Source organism: Paramormyrops kingsleyae, chromosome 2, assembly GCF_048594095.1.
Source record: "Paramormyrops kingsleyae isolate MSU_618 chromosome 2, PKINGS_0.4, whole genome shotgun sequence".
NCBI classification, from domain to species: domain Eukaryota; kingdom Metazoa; phylum Chordata; class Actinopteri; order Osteoglossiformes; family Mormyridae; genus Paramormyrops; species Paramormyrops kingsleyae.
The window spans coordinates 26949148-26971950 of NC_132798.1; the positions used below are offsets into that span (position 1 = coordinate 26949148).

The 22803-nt window shown below is 42.1% G+C and overlaps 1 protein-coding gene across 1 annotated transcript in view; it reads right to left on the reverse strand.

Moving 5' to 3' along the window:
* Nucleotides 1-543: 543 nt before the first annotated feature.
* The window catches only part of LOC111850304 (AP-4 complex accessory subunit RUSC2-like), a 30007-nt gene continuing 7747 nt past the window's right edge, over nucleotides 544-22803 (reverse strand). The window contains exons 2-12 of the mRNA XM_072708854.1: nucleotides 18344-19864; nucleotides 16930-17464; nucleotides 11508-12185; nucleotides 8492-8629; nucleotides 8120-8196; nucleotides 7728-7902; nucleotides 7420-7525; nucleotides 5980-6026; nucleotides 4769-5876; nucleotides 4504-4674; nucleotides 544-3997 (exon numbers count right to left, since the gene is read on the reverse strand). Of these exons, the coding sequence (XP_072564955.1) occupies nucleotides 3811-3997; nucleotides 4504-4674; nucleotides 4769-5876; nucleotides 5980-6026; nucleotides 7420-7525; nucleotides 7728-7902; nucleotides 8120-8196; nucleotides 8492-8629; nucleotides 11508-12185; nucleotides 16930-17464; nucleotides 18344-19711 (4590 nt within the window). The 5' untranslated portion in view covers nucleotides 19712-19864 and the 3' untranslated portion in view covers nucleotides 544-3810. The remainder of the gene's footprint in view (nucleotides 3998-4503; nucleotides 4675-4768; nucleotides 5877-5979; nucleotides 6027-7419; nucleotides 7526-7727; nucleotides 7903-8119; nucleotides 8197-8491; nucleotides 8630-11507; nucleotides 12186-16929; nucleotides 17465-18343; nucleotides 19865-22803) is intronic.

The window sequence follows — 22803 nt, forward strand, 5'->3', positions numbered from 1 at the left end:
CACACACATACAGTAAGTTACTTAGAATGTAAATGTCAATGAGTCTTACAATCCATACGGACTTACACTTTGATATTGGACCGACAATGTGGAAAATTTATGCAGTTTTAGCAGCTCAGTGGACACTTGCTTAATTTAGCAAAAAAAATTTTTTTATTGGTTTCTAACAAAAATAATTAATTTATTCATTTGTTTACTATGTATATCATTAGAAACAACCAGTAGTTTAAGTAAAACGTTCATTTCAAGAAAATAAATGAAAACCCAGTTTAGAGTTCTGAGATAGCTGTTCTGCGTTTAAAAAGTTCATTGACAAGCAGTTTCATTTGGTGCTTATACTGTATAAGCACTGCCTTTTAGTAGAGAACATGGGCAATTTGTTAACGGAAACGCTGATGAATTCATACTCAAAGTTATGCTTGATGCAGAAGCCTGATGACCAAATTGCTTCACACTACAGTCTGCATCCTTGTTTGTCCATCAGACTAAAGCATACATTACTCTTCAAGAAGTAGGCAGACAAACAACACACAACTCAAGCAATTTTTATAATGAATTTTATGTATTTTTATAAATGTTTGCAAATGATACCATAAAAGATGTTCACATAAGCACCTTGTTGAAAATGACTGTACGGCCATTCGCATTACAGAGCATGGATATAGTAAGACATTTGTACCACCTGAACAACAAGCAGGAGTAAGCATAACTGCAAGTGAATTTGGAGAAAAATGGCAGGAAATTGTCTGGGCCTTCCTTAGAGAATTCTGAAGGCTGAACATGAGAAACTTGCTGAGAAGCACCAGTTCACACTCTCCTTTTAGCTAAAGAGCCATGCACAGAAACTCTCTCTACATACTCCCCCTAACTCTGCATGCAGGCTCGGGTAATAAACAACAGTATTGGTCCAGTTTTGATTCTTCCTGCCAAAAGCATTCACAAAAATATATACAATATACATAGTGTGTCTTGGTAACAAACAGAAATGGTATCCAGTGTCTGGAGAGGTGTCATACCGCTTCTCTTATCACCCTGTCCCCATTAAGGTACTCGCTGGGACTTACAAGATGCATTGTGAGCCAGTACAATGAGTAATGCAAACATGTACTGTATTTTTGTTTGTATTTTATGCTTTTTTAAATAACTGTGGAACATTAACGTATTTCCCTTTAGAACGTTTTTTCCTCAAAAGTGCAATTAAATAAACTAAATGTATATACAATTCTATGTTAATAAAATATTAAATTATTTAGTTTTTACAACAAATGATATAAAAATAATGTAATTGTACATCCAGGTGAAAATGAAATGTTAAAAATAAAAAATGTACTCAGTATTACCCATCCAAAGTAAAAATGTAGTTTTTGAGTATATTAGACTCAGTGTTTCTGTTTTAATTACTATTATTATTATTATTATTATTATTATTATTTTATTGTTATTATTTACAATGTTTAAAGCTAAGTATATCCTACATATACTTAGCTATCAGTATATCCTCTTCTAAATATTGTACCTGTTCACCACTGAGAGTTCCAGAATCACTAGGGAGGCCCAACGCATTTCAGTCCCACCCTTGGTCTAAAATAATGGCAATAAATTGTCTCTAATTGAATGGGGACTGCCATGAATCTCCATGCAAAGATATGACTGAAAACCTGTTGGCAATGCCAGCAGAGATATATTTCATCATTAAGGCCACTTCCCATGTTCCTGCCGAGGAATCCAAATCTACAAAAAGCTCACAAAAATTTGGCACTGCAAACTACACTATTTTACTTTCTCGTTTAGTTCATGCACAGGTGGAGATTTGGGGCATGAACAATGCATCATCGCAGATGTTAAATGCTGGTTTATAAGCTTAGAAACATGCTGCTGCTGTAAATCTTACCCTTTGCCCTTTACTTGCCCAAGGATCAACATCCACCATCATTTCTCAGCTCATAAAAAGAAAGATTTCAACAGAAAGATGACAGATTAACCTCAGAAGAAAATAGGACACAGGTTGACTGATGCCATAAATAATTAAAAATATAAGCCCTATTGTCATTTTTTTATTGCATTTTCATCCCTTGCCCTAGGGATAGGCAGCCCCTGAAATTAAGTGGCACAGGGAAAGGGAACAAAACATCGACTGCTTAATGAGGTACATGCACAAGATATTGGTGCCTCTTCCTTGTCAGGACTGATCCCTCCTGGCTGGACTGCCAGGATTAAGGCTGAGGCAGCAGAGTTTAGACTTGGACACTGGGCCACAGTGTCCCATATAACCATGTCACGATTGTTATCCAGAGGAAATGTCTTTGTCTATTCACTATAGGCATAATAAGACACTTATTTTCATACCACAGAAAAGACACGATTATAAGGTGTGGAAACATCAAGGGTGTATGTTTGGTTTCAACATCGGTAGGGAGCAAATCAACCCCTAATCCACACCCCCCTAAACACACACAGGTCTCCCACAATCTTGGTAGGGATATTATAGGAATAATGGAGATATTCCTACTTTCCATACGCAAAAATGCAGCTATTTGGAAGCTGCTGCCATTCCAAGGCATGTACAGTATGAAGAGTGTCTTTTATTTACAGCAGGCCGTATTCTGACTGGATTTATCCATAACCGTACCAATTGTAAAAATGTGTATTTAAAACAATGGTAAATGGTAAACAGGGTAAACCAGTCTTTACCATTTCTTTTTCACAGACTTGGCAAAGGTTTCTTTTGACATACTGCAGTTTTATGAATCATCGTGTTTCTTGAATCCCTGGCAAAGACAGTAACTGAAATTGAGCTGTGCGATTCATGTTCTCTGGTTTACCCGAACATTTCTTATCAAAAATCCAAATGAAACTGTTTGGAATAAATAAATGAATAAACAGCTACCCTGTAAAGAGCTTTAAAAGCCCATCTGAGAGACGAATGTTTCAACAAGAAAAATGTTGCATTTTGGATGACTCTAAAATTACTATACATAAGCTAAATGTTGCTAATTAATATATACTTAAAAATAAATATCTAATAATTGCCTCATATTCATAGTCTTCATTGTTATTCTTAATCAGCAGATCCATGTAAAATGTGAGATTCCACAGACAATAATACTGTACAAGTGTCTTACACACAAGCGTTGAAGAAACTGGTGGTTTAGTCTTAGTTTGTTCTTAGAAGAAGTGGTGGGTATTATGCTTCACTTAAGAAATTTGCTTCAGAAACTGGCTTCAGCAGTATGAATGCCAAACCATGACAAGAAGCTTCCGACGTCTCCCGTCTGGTTAACCTGTACTCCTCAAACTAAGCAGCAGGGCTATACTGTGTTTTATAATCCCTTTCTCATCTTTTCTTACACTCAGTTTTATCTCATTCCTTCACTGCAGCAACATAGACTCAGACCTAGACAGAAGGTGAGTCGTACCACTGTCTTTGTGTGGAACCAACTTCATTTATAAGTAACAAGTTTATAGGTAAGTTTATGCCTGTCAGAATACTGTAGATTCCCTAGTGACTGTAGGATATTAGGTTTAGAGTTAGTTCAACATCGGCTCCAGACTAAATTTATTTATATACAGGGATTTACATTACTGGTACAGTCCCCATTCGCAATATAAAGGTTAAAATGAACGGTAATTTCTTGTCATAGCAGCGCAAATGTGTACTTGTTTAATGCCATTAATGCTTACTTGTGCACCAGTCATGCCCATCCCTGTCTATAAAGTTGACAGCACTGTAATTTTTAAAATCACATCATGGTATTTAGTGACCATCACCCACCCCCAAGTCTGCTCTCCTCAGCTGAGACGCCGAGGAGTTTATTGAGACTCCTGCGACTCCTCCGTCAGGGTGACGTAGATGATGGGGACGAGGCCCACACTGTCGCCCAGAACACAGCGCAGCCAGTCGGGGTCAGCGCGGGTCTGCACCTGCAGCAGGTCTCCCTTCTTGAAGCTCAGGTGTCCCGGCTCGGTGGCAAGGTGGTGACACAAGGCCCGGACCTTCCTGGGAAACAGAGCATCAGTAACAAAAAAGTATGAGCGAAGAGGAGCCCGTCACAGGGAAACACATGAAGAGAGAGGGGAAGGAGTAGCAGCACAACGTCGGTATGACATTCCCCGATATGACACCACTTCATGCACGATGTGCTTATTATCATCACGGCTCCCAAAAATCAGTGTAAATTGCTCAATAGAAACCACTTGGTTTGAAGAATTTGAAGAATGCCCAAGAGATTCTCAAGAAAAGGGTTCTCACATTACTTTGCATTGACTATGAACAAACACTACGTTTATTGTTTTAATAAGCGTTGTTATACTGATGATCTAGCTTTGAAGCCTGGTTTATATTACATTATACCGAGGTAGCACTGTACACTACATACATATCACAGTATATATGTATATAGCCATCACTTATATCGTACTTATAGATATACATAAAAATCTGGTACGTTAAACTTAGATAAACACATAAAATCTATCACTTGAGTGAGAAACGCAGTAAGGTACCATGACGCTGGCTGCTTGCTGGTCTCCATTACCGCATTACTGCATTGCTGCGCTGTAGTCAGGCCAGGGCCCTGGGAAGGAACAGCGGCGTCTGGACGCTTTCCCACTCCCACTGCCTGAGCCACAAAGTCTAGCACTGATTTGTCCAGACTGAGCCATCCTGATGGCAGCCTTAGAGGTACAAACATAGCAGGGGTTATTTTAATGTTTGTGTTATCTGAATACACACCGCGTTGGCACTTAGTAAAGTGAGATTTTTTTTTACCTGTTTTTCTGAGATTTGACGAGGCCCTGATCTTCCCTGTCTGCTGGTGCAGGGTTCCTCGCCCCTGACCCAAAGAGCCTGCTCCACCACATCGTGCTCTCCTGTCCCCCCCCAGGGGCCACAGCCATGCATGCCTCTTTCTCTGTAGTCTTCCTCTGCTCATTCAGCCCTGACTCCGGAATGCTACCCATCCCGAAAGGCCTCCCTTTGCCGTGGATGTCATTCGCTCTACAGCTGCTTTCACTGCTCAGGTCCTTCACCGCTCCATCCCTATCATTGGCCTCGGCCCCTTCCACCACGCCCTCTCTAGGAGGGGGCCGGCTCTGTCCATGCCCCGCCTCTGCCTCCCCAGTTCCACTTCGCTTCTTCCTCTTTTCCCATTTCACAAATTTTGACCCTTCTGTAGAGTTTTCAATATAGACCTGAGAGCTCTGCATCAGCTGGTACCACCAGCCTGCTTGCCTGTCTCTCTGTCTGTCCGCATTGATCTTCTTGTCCTTCTCGCCCTCTGCAGGTCGCTCTGACCAAGCCTCTACCTCAAAACCTTTCACTTTCTGCACTGCCTTTCCTTCTTCTGCTCCCCTATCTCCACAATATTTGTGTGAATAGTCCGTCTCATTTTGTGCCAGCCTCCAACCTCCTTCTCTTACTGGCTTTATAATATCTGACTCCATTCCCTCTTTCTGGGTCTCAAAACTGCTCCCTCTCTGTTGTTCAGTTCCATCTTTTTTTGGCTCAACGCCCCCAGTATTGCGCGATGGACCCTTCCGGTTCAACTCCATCACTTCTTTTTCTACCCCCTGCTCTTCTCTTCTGGCCTCTGTTCTCGCACTCTTGGTCTCCACTCCAGCTTTACCCCAGGCCTTCATTAACTGGAAGGTGGAGCGCGCAGACCGCTCCAGCCCCAGGCCAGTAGAACATAACTGCTCTTTGTTCCGGATATGGTCTTGGCCCTTCTGCAGAAGTTGGGGCTCAAACAGAAGGTCCAGGTCAAAGGGCAGCAGGGACAGCGGCTGCAGAAGCAGAAGTAGCTCCTGGAACAGTGGCTGACAGATGCCTTGCGATAGTGGTAAGAAGCCCCAGGGGTGGTAATGCATTGTGATGATGTCTGAGAAGAGGGAGAGGGGAAGCACCATTAGCACTGGGAAGCTGGGAGAGTAGAGAACCAAAATATGCAGGCTGTTCTGCTTTTCTCATACATACATACATACCCTCATGAGTAAAGAGATGATTGAACCAAAATTCCAGTGATTGTAAGCTGTTAAAGAATGAACATGATTAATAATTAGCACTAAAGAGACCTTGGAACAGAACTTGACAGAAATGTTTTTATTTTAGTCACAATACTCTTTACTGATTTAATGAATTACAACCATTTATCTTCAATAGGTTAGCATTGTTACTAAATGAAAAACAGGAAAAGTTCAACCCTATTATTCCTTTTGCTAATCAATGCTTATTTTTTCTATACTTCTCTTTGGTTTCGAATCTACTCTGTCAGAAAGACAAAGTACTGATTTGTACCTTTGCTTGTCAGTGGGGCTGTACCCCAGTGTAGGGTCTGCCAACTGTCATAAATGTGTCATTCAGTTCCAAAAACCGAATGACACATTATGACAACAGTAATGTTTATGACAACAGTCATAAACATCAATAATATGTCATTAATGTGCATGACATGTGTCATGTCATTCTTATGACGGTTACATGTCACCTTTATGTAGACTGCTTCAATTAAAGTGTTACCATTTAATTTTATCCTGTTGCTATTCTTCTTTAATCACATTTACATTTGAAAATGACAATATCTAAAAAAAAAGCATTTAAAACATGATTATTGTACATGAAGTTTAGATAAGTTTAGGAGGGCGTTTCAAACTGGTAGCCCTTCGTATGGCTCAGTACCTGTGAAGTAGCTCTCAGTTTCAAAAAGGTTGGTTACTCCTGTTTTAGAGAAATGCTTTACATTAACTGCACCTTCATAATTCTTTTATATTGCATTCATAAAACGTTCAGTGCACCTTCATAATGTATTCAGTAACTATTCATAAAACATTCATAAACATCATGTATGTATACCTTAACATCCTAACATCCCTTAACAGCTGCAATAGACATTAATAACAAACATTATATAATAATAACAAACATTATAATTGTATAATCATGTAACGTTTGTTATTAAAGTATATTAAAGCTGTTAAGGGATGTTAGGAGTACTTGCATGTTGCGTATGAATGTATTATGAATGCATTATGAAGGTGCACTGAATGTTCTATGAATGCATAATGAATCCCTTGCACTTAATGTAAAGCACACTTAATGTAATGCGTTCCCCTTTTACTGTAATTTAAGGTGCAGAAATGGAGGAACATCCCCTAGGTACAAACAACATTAATGTGCCCCCAATGGTACAAAAGGGTTCCTCATAATCCAATTCTGTACCTTAAAAGGTACATTTACCCTTGAGGGTACAGCTCCAGTGACAAGAAGGCAACTTGCTTTCTTTTTTTCTGACAGTGCAGAGTAATTTTTAATGTTCAAAATAAGGCCACAAGTAGTCAGTGCTAAGCTACACGCTTACCATAATTTTCTACAGTGAAAAAACAATGAAACAAGAGAAACTGATAAGAAGAGATAATGCTACTTACTTGAGCAAGCCAAAGATGAAGGCATTTAGCCTCATGCTGTGATTAGTCAGCTCAGAGTACTGGCTCACTTTGGAGAACAGACCGTGAATGACACGTGTGGAGGGTCCTGGGAGGGGGGGGAAGGAGATAGATGGGTGGGAAAGAATTCAGAGTCAGCAAGTTCAACTTCATCTGTGGTATAGCACCATCATCTACTACCTTAGTTATGGCAAAACAGCACTGCCATTTTCACTCCTTTCAAATGCAGGATCACTATGGAAAATGATCATCAATGGTATCGTCATAATCCTTTCTCCATAGCGACGAACCTAGCTGTGCAGAGGCCTCCACTACACCCCAGGGCACGTTCCGCCGCTGCCCGATGATTAAATCCAGGACATAACCTCGCAGTCCATCTTGCAGGACATCCCGAATGGCAGGACACAGGTACTTCAGAATCAGGTGTCCGATATTGGGGCTGATGGAACTGTTTCCCAATTTTGCCTGAAGAGAAAAGAGATGGGTAGACCATTATTATTATTATTATTAGCTTTGACATTAATTTACCACCTGATAGTACATGGCTCATGCAACAATAGGTCCCCTTCGAAGAAACAGATCTATGCATTTAGGCATAATTCCGCAGTCTGCACTATTATCTGATTCACACAATTTTGCCTTACAGACTGGTGGTATCTCTACAAAGTGTTAACAATTCTACCTTCACTCCAGGATCCCGGCTTGTACCAAAATAAGTCACTATGAAATCCACTGCAATGTTCAGAGCTTTCACCAGATCTAAGATTCATAGGGGAAGAGAAAAAAAACGTTATAAAAATATTATGAAAGCTTTTTATTTGCAAAGGATGAAGATAATGCAACAAATCATGCAGAAGTAAAACAATATAATGAAACAACATAAGTGATAAGTTGACTCAAGGAAAGTTTATCTCATCAAAAAGAACAGTGATCACCAAAGAACACAGACCTCAGACAGTGGGGCTGCTATTGGAGGTATTACAGTCTTTCCACAAAGAAGACCTTGGTTTGGCTAGATCTGTCCCCACCCCCCATCCCCAACAGGACAGCTCACCCTTCTTCTGCAGCAGGTCAATGGACAGAGACTCGGACGTCCCATCGGGCGACGGGCAGAATTCGTCCGGTGGCCTCTCGGAGACATAATCAGGTACGGACTCGCTGTGCTGGTGTGGCAGCAGCTTCAGAGGCTGACCTTCAGAGGGGAAAGTCGCACCCCATGAGCGTACACACATACTAGGGCTGTAACGGTACACATACTCCTCAGGTACTGTTTGGTTCGGTATGCACAATGATATGGATGAATACAGGTGGAACCTAAATTCACAAGCGGATGTTCAAGACAGAAAAGACTATGCTGATACTGGTTACAGTCAGTAATAATCGGGAACATTTTGGTTTCCCAATAAATTACACCAGAACTGGAGAGAGTGTAGTTGATGAGACTGAGACTGGCTATCGGGTACGTTATACCAAACTCGGATATGTTGCTGGAAACACGTCCGGTGTGCGATCACATCTGAGGTGACGTCATCCGAGAGTGTGTACAACCAAAACAAGAGGAAGGCAGAAAGAGCCTCAAATTCGTCTCCCTGTGCCCACTAAGGTGCTTTTGTCAGGAAATTCAGACCGAGCTAAAAAAAAAAAAAAAAAGAATTATGGCTACAGGGGTGTTTATCACTACGGATATGCCACCATACTGGGTAGGAGGGTACAATGGGTTTACACAGGATTTAGTTCATTATGATTGTTATGATGATTTATTTTTGATTTAAAAAATGTATTTTACATATTTCACCGAACCGTGAATTTTATGTGCTGGTGCACCTCTAAAACACACACATACAGGGAAACATGTCTCCTGAAAGCCTTCTCAGAGATACACTTCTCACCAGGAGTTGCAGTTAATCTTATTTCTAAAAAGAGAATAAGACTAAACAGGCAGCTCTCAATTTATGTAACAGCGGTTTAAGTAAATCCAGACTTACACAAATATTATACAAGAAACAGAGTTTACAGAAGCATTAACAAAAAAAAGGCAACATATGCCTGTAAATTTGACCTTTGTCTTATTAGTCATATATTTTAGCTTGTGTTTTTTTGCTATAAGGTGTCCTGAATGGTACTGAATAGTAAATCCGACTTAAGTAAAATTTGACTTATGGAAGGGTTTCTGGAACGGAATACTAACGTCAGTTGAGAACTGCCTGGTAGGTTGGTTGGATTGAAATGGAAACACTGAAGGGAACTTTTAAGCTAAGCACCCCCTCCATCCCAAGCCAATATGAGAAACAGCAACATGGAGCAGTGATTGAGTAAGACTGGAGGATGCTGGGAAATTAAAGTCATTACGCCAAGCTAGAATTCCCCCGCCCTTTTTTCCTCTGAGACAGCCATCGGGCGGAAGTTCAGAGTCTTTCTCCACCCCCAGCGGGTTCAGACGACGATATTCCCGCCACTTAAGAGCCTGTGGGGAGAAGCGGTAGACTGGGGGCGGGGGGGGGGTTGGGCGCGGAAGGTCGACCAGACACACAGACAGAAGGACAGAATGCGGGGAAACATCGCAGAAAGAGAAGGAAGGACCAACATGAACGATGGGAAAGGACAGAGAGAATACACAAGTGCAGTTATGAAAACAATGAAGAAAGTGTAATTAGGACAGGAACGAAGTTAGATCCAGAGTTATTAGATCCAAGGGATATTCAGTATTAAATGTTACAAAAAAGTGCAATTCATGCTAATGGCCTGCATTCTGATGACTGCAATTCATCCAGCCATCCTGGACAGAGCACAAGGCAGGGCAAAGAGGATGGGGGCCTATCAAAGAGCACACACACAAAACAGCACTGCAACAACACTGCAACAGCACTGCAATAGCTTGTAAAAGGAAAAAGTGAAGTGTGATGAGGTTAGCAGGTCCACACAGCTTGGTGTAACCTTTGCAATGGTCCCTCTTACTCTGTGCCTTTCAGCTACCTGAAAGCTTGGCTTGTGGTCACCTTTCATGGCAGTTTTACTTATTTTTCTAGCAGACGTTTTTATCCAAAAGGACACACAGAGAGCAGAGTCAAATAGACCCTGGAGCGACTGGGGATTAAGGGCCTTGCTCAAGGCCATAAAAATGTGAAACTATTCTGCCGAACCTGGGATTTGAACCAGGGTTACCTTCTGATCACAGACACACTGACCCAACCTGCAGAGCCACACACACATTTGAAGTAGGATTCAGCAAATGTGAGAACGCCAGAGCAGATATGGCCTGTCTCCATCTGGGGCTGGAGGATGGAGAGCTGGCCCTAAACTAGAAATGGCTACATGGAGCCATTAAGATTATAATATTCTAAGGGTAAAGTCAACAAAAGATCTTTAGTAACACCAATGTTACGTTAGATACAATCTGCATCTGAAGTAAAATGAAGGATATGTTGTTGGCAGTCAAACAAGGCAGTTAACTAATGCTGTCGAATCACTATAAATTCTGTGCATGCAGTGTGACCATCACAGTAAATCACTTATGAAGATAATCTCTGAGGTCATGAACTCTATATAATGAAAGCAAAAGCTCTGCCAATTTCTGCTATTTTTATAGTCGCACAAGTCGTATTGTTTGTTGATCCAACCATCACACCAACATTTTGTCCTGTTAAATTATATATTCTGCTTATAATTTTGTAAATAATAAAAAAACTAATTATTCTTGTGGCTATGCGTTTAACTTTTTGGTTTAGAATAAATTGACAAAATAATGCTGACGAATCTGCCTGGTTTGTAGGTCGCCTTGTACAAAACAAACAAACAAAAACGTATGTTAACCATGAATTAAATCTAGATGTCAAAATTTAAGTCTGGTCATTTGCTGACAAAACTCATAACAAAGCACAGAAACGGGAATAACAGGAGAAAAGACAAAAGGAAATGACGGATGGGACTGATGGCGACAGTCTGAGGGAAACAGGCGTTGTCAGGTACCATCTGAAGAGAATAATGGCATTCTGTTGCCAAAAAGTATGACTGAACCCTGTTATTAGCGAGAATAAGTTTTTTCAAAAGCAAACAGAGTTGGAGACACATACTTTTGGACAGTGTGGGCCCTGAGCAGTCAGCAACAGAGGCTTTCATCCGTTGGCTGCTGCCATACGTGTGGGTTGGTTCCAGAGGATTGGGCTTGGTGGCCGGGGAGGTCTGCTGGATGCAGCTAACTGAAGCGACAGGCAGTAGCGGAGATGACAAAGCGTTCTTCAAGGGAGGGGGAGCTGGGGTGGCGGGAGGCTGTCCGTGAACAAGGCTGTGCCCCTGAGCCTGGCTCGACTGCAGCGGGCACCAGGGGGTGGCCAAGAGGGGCAGAGGGTCAGTAGTGTCTGGGAAGGAGAGACTGAGTGGGGCTCTTGAGCTTCCTTGGCCACTCTCTGGGCTCAGGCTGCAAGCGGAGCAGGTCTCCAAGCTGGGATTCCCTTGCTGGCGGACTGGGGAGTAACTTCCAAGTGGGGAGGGCCGGACGGAGCCCGGGGCCATGACCTGTCTCCTCGCCGGGCCTTCCACGGGCTCCTCGCCCCCTTGGGTGGTCCGCTTGCCCCTGGCTCGGGTCTGCATCTGGCTGACGTACTCGCTCAGCAGTGGCCGCAGCAGCTGGCTGTGGGACTTGCCCACCTGGTGCTGGAACATAAAGGGCTGGATGGGAAGGGTGTTGGGCCGCTTGTCCTTGCTGTAACGTACCACTGAAGGAGAACCATCGGATGATGGGGACCAGCCGACTGACATGGGACAGAAAGGACAGAGAATAAGACTGTTACCAGAAAGAAAAGATGGAGACTAAAAGAGCGCAACTTTGCCCAGTCAATTTCATAAGCACTTAAGCAATACAGGGTTTCATTTCCTTTTGCATTTATCCAAATCTAGAGTTATAATTCAAATGCAACACTGTACTTGTTGAGCTTTGGAGCTTATCCAAAGCAAAAGAAACACCCTGGATGAGACATCAGCCCTTCATAGGACATACACTCTCACACACACGGGCAATTTAGAAATGGCAATTCACAAAACCTGGTTTTTAGAATATGGGAGGAAACAGGAGTACGCAGAGGAAACCAATGCAAACACAGGAGAAGATGCAAGCTCCGCCCACACAGAGCTGGGCCACGTATCAAACCCAGCACCCTGGAGGTGTGAGTCTACAGTCCTCCCAGAGTCACATTGCGGCTATTATTTTTATTCTGGATTAATGTTCTCCAAACCCATTCTTGAATAAAGACTTTACACTCACATCAATTTTCGCTATTACTGACTCACAATAAATATAGGAATTGAAATCATAGAAATTCATGGAAAAATAATAGTGTACTAGTAAACAATACAGAATTCTAAAACAGGAAGTAAAATAAACTACTAACGCTAAGCTAACAGTAAGATGATGTTAGTCTACTAAACAAAAAACAATAGTTCCACAGCATACGGTAATGATCACAGTAAAACCTGAATCAAAAAGAGCACACAAACCGTTTCTGTGTATTCCCTTCCTTGTGTGCTCAGACTTCAATACAAACCAGACGCAGGGATTGCACAATCTGTTTGTCTCACATGCTCTTTCCCTTAAATGTCACCTCCGGTTTCTTAATATGGCCTCTTGTCCACAAGGGGAAGTGTTGAGCCACCAAAACAGCAGACGCCTTCATAACACACACAGCTCGTGTGCTAGACTATGAAGAGCACCTTGCAAAAATACTGCCCATTCCTAAAAATTCTCTACACAAATTTTCTCATCCTATCTGACTTCCCCACAGAACACAGGTTTCATTATTTCTTCCTGATGTGTGAACATTTCCTGTATAAGAAACCCTGAGTCTCTGAGCTTCTTGTTTGTCAGCCCTGATTGGTAACTTAGCAGCTCCTGAGGTACTGTGCTGACAGTAAACAGCAGCACTGGGCTCTGATGACACATTCTGCAGTGAGGCCCCGCCTTCCTGTATGACACGGTCATCGGGCTGGGCCTATCAGCACAAGCCCTGCTGTGCTGTAAGCAGCACCTTGAGGAATCTGTTCCCATTGATAGTGCTCATGGTGACTGGGTGTGACGACATATCAGCTGGACAAAGGTGAAGGCTACCAAATTCTGACACTGCACTTTTAACTACATGAATGAAAGCCTTCATTTAACATTTTGAAACAGTAGATTCAAATGTTTTTTATAAAATTCAAGGTAAAGTACATTCATATATTTATGATTATTAGATATTACTTCATATGTCAGCCAGACTTTACACACAGACCGTAGCGTAACTGTCTCAGGATTCTGGTCATATTTATCTAGATGACTGGTACACATTTATGTTGCTATATTTTTACAGGGGAAGCTAACAATAATCCAGTTAGTTAGCATAACGGTTTTGTTTTCCTATTATGTGAAGTCACAGATGCATTTGCTTACTATTTAGCATTTTTCAGCCTGGTTGTTCCCTGTTTCTCAGTGATGAAGGGCTTCTTCTTGCTTTACGGGACTTCAGTCCTGCTTCTAGGAGTCTGATACGAACTGTCCTAGCAGTGCACTTCACACCTGCACTTAATGTGTCCCATTCCTTCTGAAGGTCACTTGATGTTATCCTCCAATTCATGAGAAACGGTCAGATAAGTTAACAATCATCTCTGGCATTAGAATGTCGCTTCCACCCGCTACCTGACTGGTTTCTGGTCATTCCCAGTGTCTCCTGCTTCACCTTGTTCTTGTGTGCTGCTGTTTTAGAAATTTTGAACCTGGAAGCAACCTGCTGCTCAGCGTAGCCTCCTGCCAGCAGAACCACCATTAAACCAGAATTTAAAAATACATATCCATTTAAAAATATAAAGTGCTCCCTTAACACAGCTATTTGTGTGTGTGCACGCATGTATATACACATATACATATATGTATATATTTGTATATATGCATTGCATTGCCTTGTAGGTCTACGTAATGGCTCAGAAGGCACCTGAAAGTTTACATATCCGTTATTGTGTCATTAAAATCTAATCTAGGCTAAGGAAGACTCAGCCTTTACTTTATGGTGGAGAGCATATCTGAGGGCTGGCCAAATTCACCTCACTGAAACATACAAGTAAGAAATGCCATAAGTGCTGTGTGTGCCCAGACCAACCACAGGTCCACCAGTTCACCACAGCAGTCTGGGGTACCTGTCTATCCGTCATTCTAATCACGGTGCGGACCCTGGACTTTGATCCCTTCAAACAGACTGAGCTGGTAGAATGACTGAATAATTAAGGCAAATGACTTCAAAAATAAGATGGGGCTGTACAGACATTGACCTAATTTGAAGAATGAATATACAAGTACACACTCAGAGGCCTGTTTTTTACATACACCCACTTGTTAGCACAAACATCCTTCTTCTCCAAACAGCTAATCATGCGGCTGCAAACGAATGCCTACTGCAAAGGGTGGACAAATTCACTTACACTCTGACTAGGCATTGGAATGACTAACATGTGTGATGTGAGTGGTTTTGAAGGTGGTATGATTGTTGGTGCCATTTGTGGTGGCTCCAGCATCTCAGAAACAGGGATTTCCAAACACTCTGTTGTCTAAGGTTTATAGAGATCTACAGTACTGAGCTAAAGTGTTAGGTAGTCACAGCAAATGGTGTGTAGATGGTGGTGTAAAACTATGATACTATGTCTGTTAAAGTGTGTTAGCTTAGCCATTTCAAAACATCTGCTAAATTTACCTCAATATGTGCAGTTACTACACCACAGTTGGGGAACCTGTTCCATGGAGGGCTGCTGTGGGTGCAGGTTTTTGGGATGACCTCTCAATCAGCCAATAATAAAACAGTGGCTCTCAACTCCAGTCCTGGGGACCCACTGTTATTGGCTGATTGAGAGGTAATCCCGAAAAACCGCACCCACACCGACACTCTAAGGATCAGGTTCCCCACCCCTGCAAAACATCCGTGTATTTTTTGACACAAGCACTAACACGCCTTGTATGGCAAATCAGTACCTCTGAGTTTTTGAGGTAATTGAACTGGAAACACATAAAGCTGTCATCAATCATGCATTATAGATACCTTCATAGTGGTCAATATAAGAATTAATAAAGCACTACAGAATCTCCTTTTGACACTCATAAGGCATTATAATGTTAATTATAATACTTCATAAGTTGATGCTCTTATCTGTAACGCATTGTAGATTAGGGCTGGGTAGTTAATTGAAAATTAATCAAAACCAACATTAATAACCTGTAATCAATTTAATCTTGCTCATGTTCGTTATTTTGTATTTGTTTCTATTCTGTTAATATCTTTTTATTGTCACCCCAGTGTGAGTTCATGTACTGTCCCCTTAAAAACATACTATAACCTTGTTTTCAAGTGACCCCATCCAGCCTGTGACATGGAAACAACATGTAGAGAAACTCAGCTGAATGAGCAACTCCAGCAGCTTATACCAAAGAAAAATGCCCAAATGGACACATTGTGGCTTTAGTGAAGATGAACAAAAAGAAGTCAAACGTAAAGACTGCGGAAAAATAGTTTTGGTGACCAAAGGTAATACCACCAATTGGTTTCAACACTAAAAATATCTAAAATAATTAATTTTATTTGCAAAAAATGCACACTATTTATTTTCCCGCTTGTCTGGGAATATGCTTTTTACATTAGAACTAAAATTTAGAAGACATCTTCATTTCAAGCGAAGTGTGTTTTGATTTCAGTTGTTTGAAATATTCAATAAATGACCTGTAAATCAGTTATTTTAAAATCATGAAGATAAGATATACACTCTTTCATTAGAGATATCCCAGCTTTAATAGTCGAGCATATTCACAGTACAAACCTTATCAGTAAACTAAGAGGGCAATAATAATAATAACAACAATAATAATAATAATAATAATTATCATTATTATTGCCCAGCCCTATGACATATACCATGTTATTGCATTTTAAAGGTCGGTATAAGCATTAAAGATGCTTTGTACTGTATTATAGAGATATCTACAGTGCATAATAGATGACAGCATTCGTAATGCATAAAAAAACACGTTATAATGTTTTATGCCTTTTTTATATAAATATAGCTATGCTTATAAAGCTTTCTGAATGCATTATAATGTGCTATGAATGTGTTCATAGATACTAATACACATGGCATTCATGGAAAGTTACCATTTAATTAATTAATTAATTTAGCTGTTGGTGAAATTTAAGGAACACATGGAATGGCTAAGGTACCCTCAAGGAAAAGTTTCGTGTTCTAACCATCCAGCAAGATATCAGTAACTTTTGGAGAATTCATTTTAGTTTATAATGTGTTACCCTTAATTGGGATATCTTCTAATGCTGAATTCTGTTTTCTGAGCAAATATACTACCTTCCAGATAGATGTACATTGTAAAATAACAACACATATCCTCAAGCATTCTTCCGAAATTATGTCATGTCACACGCACATGCATATACGCACATACACACACAAGAAACAGGCTTTGTTGCTAATTCATACCTTCAGCGCTGGTACACATCTCACAGGATTCCGCACTGGGCAAACCACCTAGCTGGGAATGTGGGTGGAGCGGCGTTGCCGCGTAGCAGCTGCCTTGGCTGTAGCAGCGTGTGAGGAGCTGCGGCTGCAGGCCGTCGTCCTTGGCTGACTGCTTGAGCTCCAGGACAGGAGGGAACTCCAGAGCGGAGTGAGAGCGAGTAGATGAGATCTCCCTGTGGTTCGCTGAACCCCGTTTCTTGCTGCGGGCGATCTCTGCGAAGGAGGTGACACGGGGGGGGCAGTGGGGACTTCCCTCGCTCAGGCGCATGGGGCAGCTCAGCATGCGCTCCAGGGAGAGTGATGCGTCTAGGCTGCGATCATAGCTGCGGGAACGGGGCCTTCCCGCGGCCTCCGGGGCACACTGGCTGTGACTGCCAATCAGAGGGGAGACGTTGACATACAGCTGCCCCTCCATGCTCACAGGAGCGTCAGGATCTCCTTGCTCACAGCTCCTCTCCTCCTCCTCTGCTTCACTGGTCATCACTAAGATTTGGTGCTATGTGAAGAAAAAAGAAATCAAGGCATTTGAAACAAATAAGCCTGATAATTACATCTCCACTTTTAGGGCACATCCACAAGTTTGCATGCAAAATTTAAAAATTTTTGGATTCTGATTTTGCAACATAAAACTAGTGAATAACTTAAAAGCTTCCACTCACTGAGACATAGTCAAAAATTTTAATTTACAATGAAGTAAATACATAAAATAAATTAGGTCAAAGCCTCAGTCTTGTTTTTCTCTCCACAGTTCACTATTTTTACAGTTTGTATTGTGTATTACTGTCCTCAATGTACGCTCCCCCCACAGAGGGGGTTATGAAGACGACAGTGTGAAATACACAGTCTGGCCAGCTGGTGGCCCTTTTTCACAGCACTGCACAGATCACAGGAGCCGCCAACCAGCCTCACTGTCCTGGAGCCACCAGCAGTGTAAAGCTGGCTAAGAATATGGCCTGCATTCAAACCCACGAGGTTCTGGGATATCCAGCACAGTCTGAATTCCAGGTAAGCACATTGCTACTGAAAGAGTCATTTGTTTTAGGTTTTTGGGAGAAAAAGACACTGCTTTCTTAACAGAGAGAAAAAGAACCAAAAAAAAAAACAATTATGTGCTCGGGGGGTGGGGGGGGGGGGGTTTGCATCTATTCCCCAGCTTAAAAATGGACCTTAGTTAACTGTACATACCGTATTGTTTTTGAAAGTGAATATCATGAATGGTGAAACCTAAAACGTATCAACCACATTATCACAAAAAACGAGTTGTATCTGCAGCATATTAATATAACACACACACATATATATATATAGAATGTTGATTCTATCAAAAAGTATAATTCCCTAAAACAAATGACTTTCAGTCTCACATATCTCCTACCCTTAACAGGTCGTCCTCTTTCTCCTCCTCCTCCTCCTCCTCGGTTTCCATTTCTCCGGCAGCTTGCCTGAAGAGGAAGTACTCGGTGGGCTGGTTTGGGCTGCCCTGTGCCTCAGAGCAGCTCGTGGCTGAGGAGCCGGCCGGACTGGGGGAGGACTGGGAGGACAGGTCGCAGGTCACCAGCTTATAGTAGTTCTGTGTGGCTCCCCCAAGCCTGACTGGGCTCTGGGCACAGGAGCTCAGGTCTGCCCTCTCTGATGATGACAGGCAGATGGGATACGTGTTGCAGTTGGCATCCACAGCCTGTGAGGCTTTGCAGCAGTACAGAGCATTTATGTCAGCGTCCGGCTTGCAGCTGTTTCTGTCGTGCCGCGGCTCGGAGGACGAGGTGTGCAGATCAAGGTAAAAGGCGCCTCCTGAATCCGAACTGGAGGAACTGACGGACTGGGTGGCGGCCATGTTGAGGTTCAGTGGTTTGGCAGGGGCTACGTTACTTGTATTGTCGTACATGGCACTAATGTTCAGGAAGGGTCCCTCCCAGCCTTGACGGGACGAGTCCTGGCCGTAGGCCAGCCGGCTCTCGGGAAGCAGCTCGGAGAGGCTGTAGCAGTAGCGGTGGGTGGGTGGCAGGTCAACATCTGGGGAGGAGCAGCAGCTCCAGGCCTGGCTGCACTGTCCATTGATCGTGTGAAGATCTTCATCCTTCTCGTCCTCATCCTCAGCCCAGTCCTGCTCACCGCAGTCCATAGACAGGGGAGAGCTGCCGCTCCCATGGCGTCGCTCTCTACCAAGCTTGGCAAGCTCGAGATCTTCCATGAGGGCTGAACTTTGGATGGGATCTGGGCTATAATCTGCATCATGCAGCCGGAAAGAGGACAAGCCCGGTGCAGAGCCTTCGGGATTCCCATGCAAGTGAAAAGAGGAATCCTCTAGGTAGCCATTCAGGTTACCCCCATCCTCATCCCCATATGCATCATCCTCTTCTTCATCCTCATCTGCATGAAGGAGGAAGGGATTGTGGCGGAGGGGGTTACCCTTGTATCTCGACTTGCAAGACACAGGTGGCTGGGGAGAAGCCTCACAGGAACTGCTTCCCAGGGCCCCCGTCCGGCCTGCTGATTCGGTGGAGCCGCCACTGCTGGAGGTCTGGATCAGGCTGCTGTAGACCAGCGCCTCCTGGTGGAGGATATCCCGCTCAGGTAGAGAGGTGGTGCGTGTCAGTCCCAGGTTGTCAGGTGGACAGAAGGGGTTGGGATGTTTGACCGGCCCGCAGCATTGGCGTCCAGGGACTTGGCAGTGCACCAGCGGGATATGATGCACTATGATGGTCTCCCCGGACAACTTGGAGGAAGTGTTCATGTGTGCCATGTAGGAGGCAGAAGCTGAGAGAGCAAAACTGACTGAGAGCAGTACAGGGCTTTAGATTGGACATGTCATACCAGGACCATAGCTATTGGGCCCTGGGGGAAATGACATCTCAATGGTCAAATCGGAAGAGGTTCTCCACTGGAAGGTAGACATCTAAAAAAAAGAAAAAAAAAGTTAGATGATTTATCAGTTTATCTGAATTTGGAATACTCTGCTAAACCGAAATGTATTACTACAATATTTTTTTTCTTGCTTGGTTGAAATTTGTTTTAATTAACATCTAGCTATACCACTGCATTCCTTCACAGATGCTCAGCATCCAGCTTTTCATTTGTACAGACAGTTTCTGCTATTGCACGTCTCCAAAATACCACGGGTCTCCTGACGGTTTACATAAGATTTCGTCCCTGACATGTTTACTTTTCGAATAGCAGAGTAACATGCTGGATTCGGAGGAACACACATCATACTTAGAGCTCATAGCTCAGTTAAGCCCACATGCTTCGTTTTGAAAGTGCTAATTTCTTGAAGTGTAAAGAAATAAGATTTTTTTTTAAAGAATATCAATAAAGTTGATTCACCCGTTGTATCTCTATTACTGCATATTGCTGCAATTTTTCTATGTGAAGTATCATTTTACCAGTGTCTTAGGTGGTTTCACAGTGCAAAATAAATGGTCTTTTTAAATTTTGAATATGTTTCTACTTCGAAAGTAGAACACTTCAAAACATGTTAAATTCATTTTCAAGTCTACTCCATTGCTGTAGCGTAAACTAGGTTACAAGGTTACAAGAAATACATTTTGCAGCTGAATCTAAATGAAAAGTTTTAACAATCAGAAAATCATGATCTTAAAAAGCATTTTAAACATAATGGCTAATAGGTCTTCTACTCCAGAACAGCATTTTAGGCTATCCAAACCTTGTCATGTTACCTCAGCCTAACAGTTTGATGCTGTCAGGATCAGTCCCTGTCCTGCCGCATACTGTAGTTATGTCCATTTCCTGTGTGGCCAGCGGGATGGGCAGCGACACCTCCTGGCCAAACCGGGAACAGACATACCGACAGGGAAGGACAGGGACCGATCCTGACACATGCTCTCTCTCATATAGAATTCTGTCCCATTTCTTTGAGTATATAGTGAGAAACCAAGTTAAAATGATGGGATATACCTAACGTCAGGCACACCTTTAGCAAAGCAGAAAGCAGTGGTGATCAGGCTAAGAAATAAACACAAGTCTACCTGGAAGGATTTAAGTTTTGGGTATTCCATACACCAGGGCTATTCAACTCACGGTCCTCAAGGGCCGAGCCCTGCTGATTCAGGTGTGAAGCCTCTGACCAATCAGAATCAGTAATTATTAAACTAACTACCTGGGGGAACTGAAAACAAGGCCTGGATTTGGAATCGAGGGCCCGAGTTAAATAGCCCTGCCATACACAGTATAATGCAAATATTGCCAATAATAACCACTTGTGCTATGATCTGCATGGTGAATGACATTTTATATACTCCCCTAAACTACAGTATGATGAAAAAAACTAATAGAATCAAGCTATTCACTCTGCAATTTACACTGTGAGCCCAGCATGTGAAAATAACATACTTTTCATGAAAATACGCTATAATACATGGAAGTGTGTCTGTAGATCATTAAGCTTAATTCACTAAGAACTCAGTGTAATAATTTAGAAATACCAGAATGATACAATAGACGTCATGCATCAGCTTCAGATCTGAAATAAGTATAATATAATAATACATCAGCTGACACACTGTAAAAATGTATCGAGCCATGCCGCATTCATTCAGAAAGGATTTGTAAGAACCAACAGATCTCAAACTGGAATTCATTCACTCTCATTGCCCTAATTGTCTAATTTTACCCACACATGGTTAAATTATTCACAGTGCTGCAGTACCATTTCCCATCAGGAAAAAAGCACAGAAATTCTGGGAATCAGCAGAAGGGAAGGAAGAGGTGTGATTGCGCCCTCTCTTTTATTGTATCCATGGGATGGGGGTGGGGATATTTCAATGTCTGTGGTCTGGGAAAGGGGAAGCCAGGCCAGCCCTGCCGGCTGATTGGAAATGGCCGGCCTGAGCACTAGCACCTCTCTGCCTGAAAGCCAGTACTGAGGAAACAGCTATTGAGCACAATATAAAGAAACAAATGTCTGATCCAGCACACACACACAGGCAGATACCCTAAGGCATTCCTGGAGGGATTAATGAAATAGCACATTACAAGACTCTTTACTTTAAACTGCCATCTATAATACATTGTAATGGTCGGTATAAGAATTAATAAAACATGACAGCATCTTCAGATAAAAAGTATTATAATGTTAATTATAATAATTCATGAGCTCCAAAAAAGCTGTCATTTACAATGTACTATAGATACCTTCATAATGCATTACAATTTTTGGTATAAGAATTAAGGATGCTTTGTACCGTATTATGCAGGTATTTATATTTCATTATAGATGAGAGCTTCATAAAGCATTCATAAAGCATAATAAACATGGTTATAATGTCTTGTGCATTTTTATAAATATTTATGGCCATGTTTATACTGCATTATAACGTGCTATGAAAGTGTTCATAGATTCTTATAGACATGACATTCAAAGAAAGTGTTACCAAAACTTGTAAGGAGTACTTAGAAAACCATGAATTCAACACTACAGGTAAGTAGTGCAAGTACGGCCTTCAGATCCCTGGATTACACATTCGTACCAGATGAAGCTGAACATGCCACTAGTTTAGTCTGAGTTACCACTTCCTAATGCAATTATACCTGCATGCAAAACCAGTGATGTAACCTTGAATCCCCAAGACTGATGAAACACTGGGAAGATAAAGGCATGCGACCATCCTCAGGTGTCCTGTATACCTGCCATGGCACATATAAGCATTTTGCAGCAGAATAACAGATGCTACAGGATAACAGATGGTTCTTCTGATAGGAGAGGGGACATCTGAAAGTGCTCCAAACAAGGCCAAGAAGCACCTATCCTTGATTCTGCCCCAGACTCCAGGAAATGTCCAGGGTGCTGAAATTAACACAATGACATCATACTCAGAA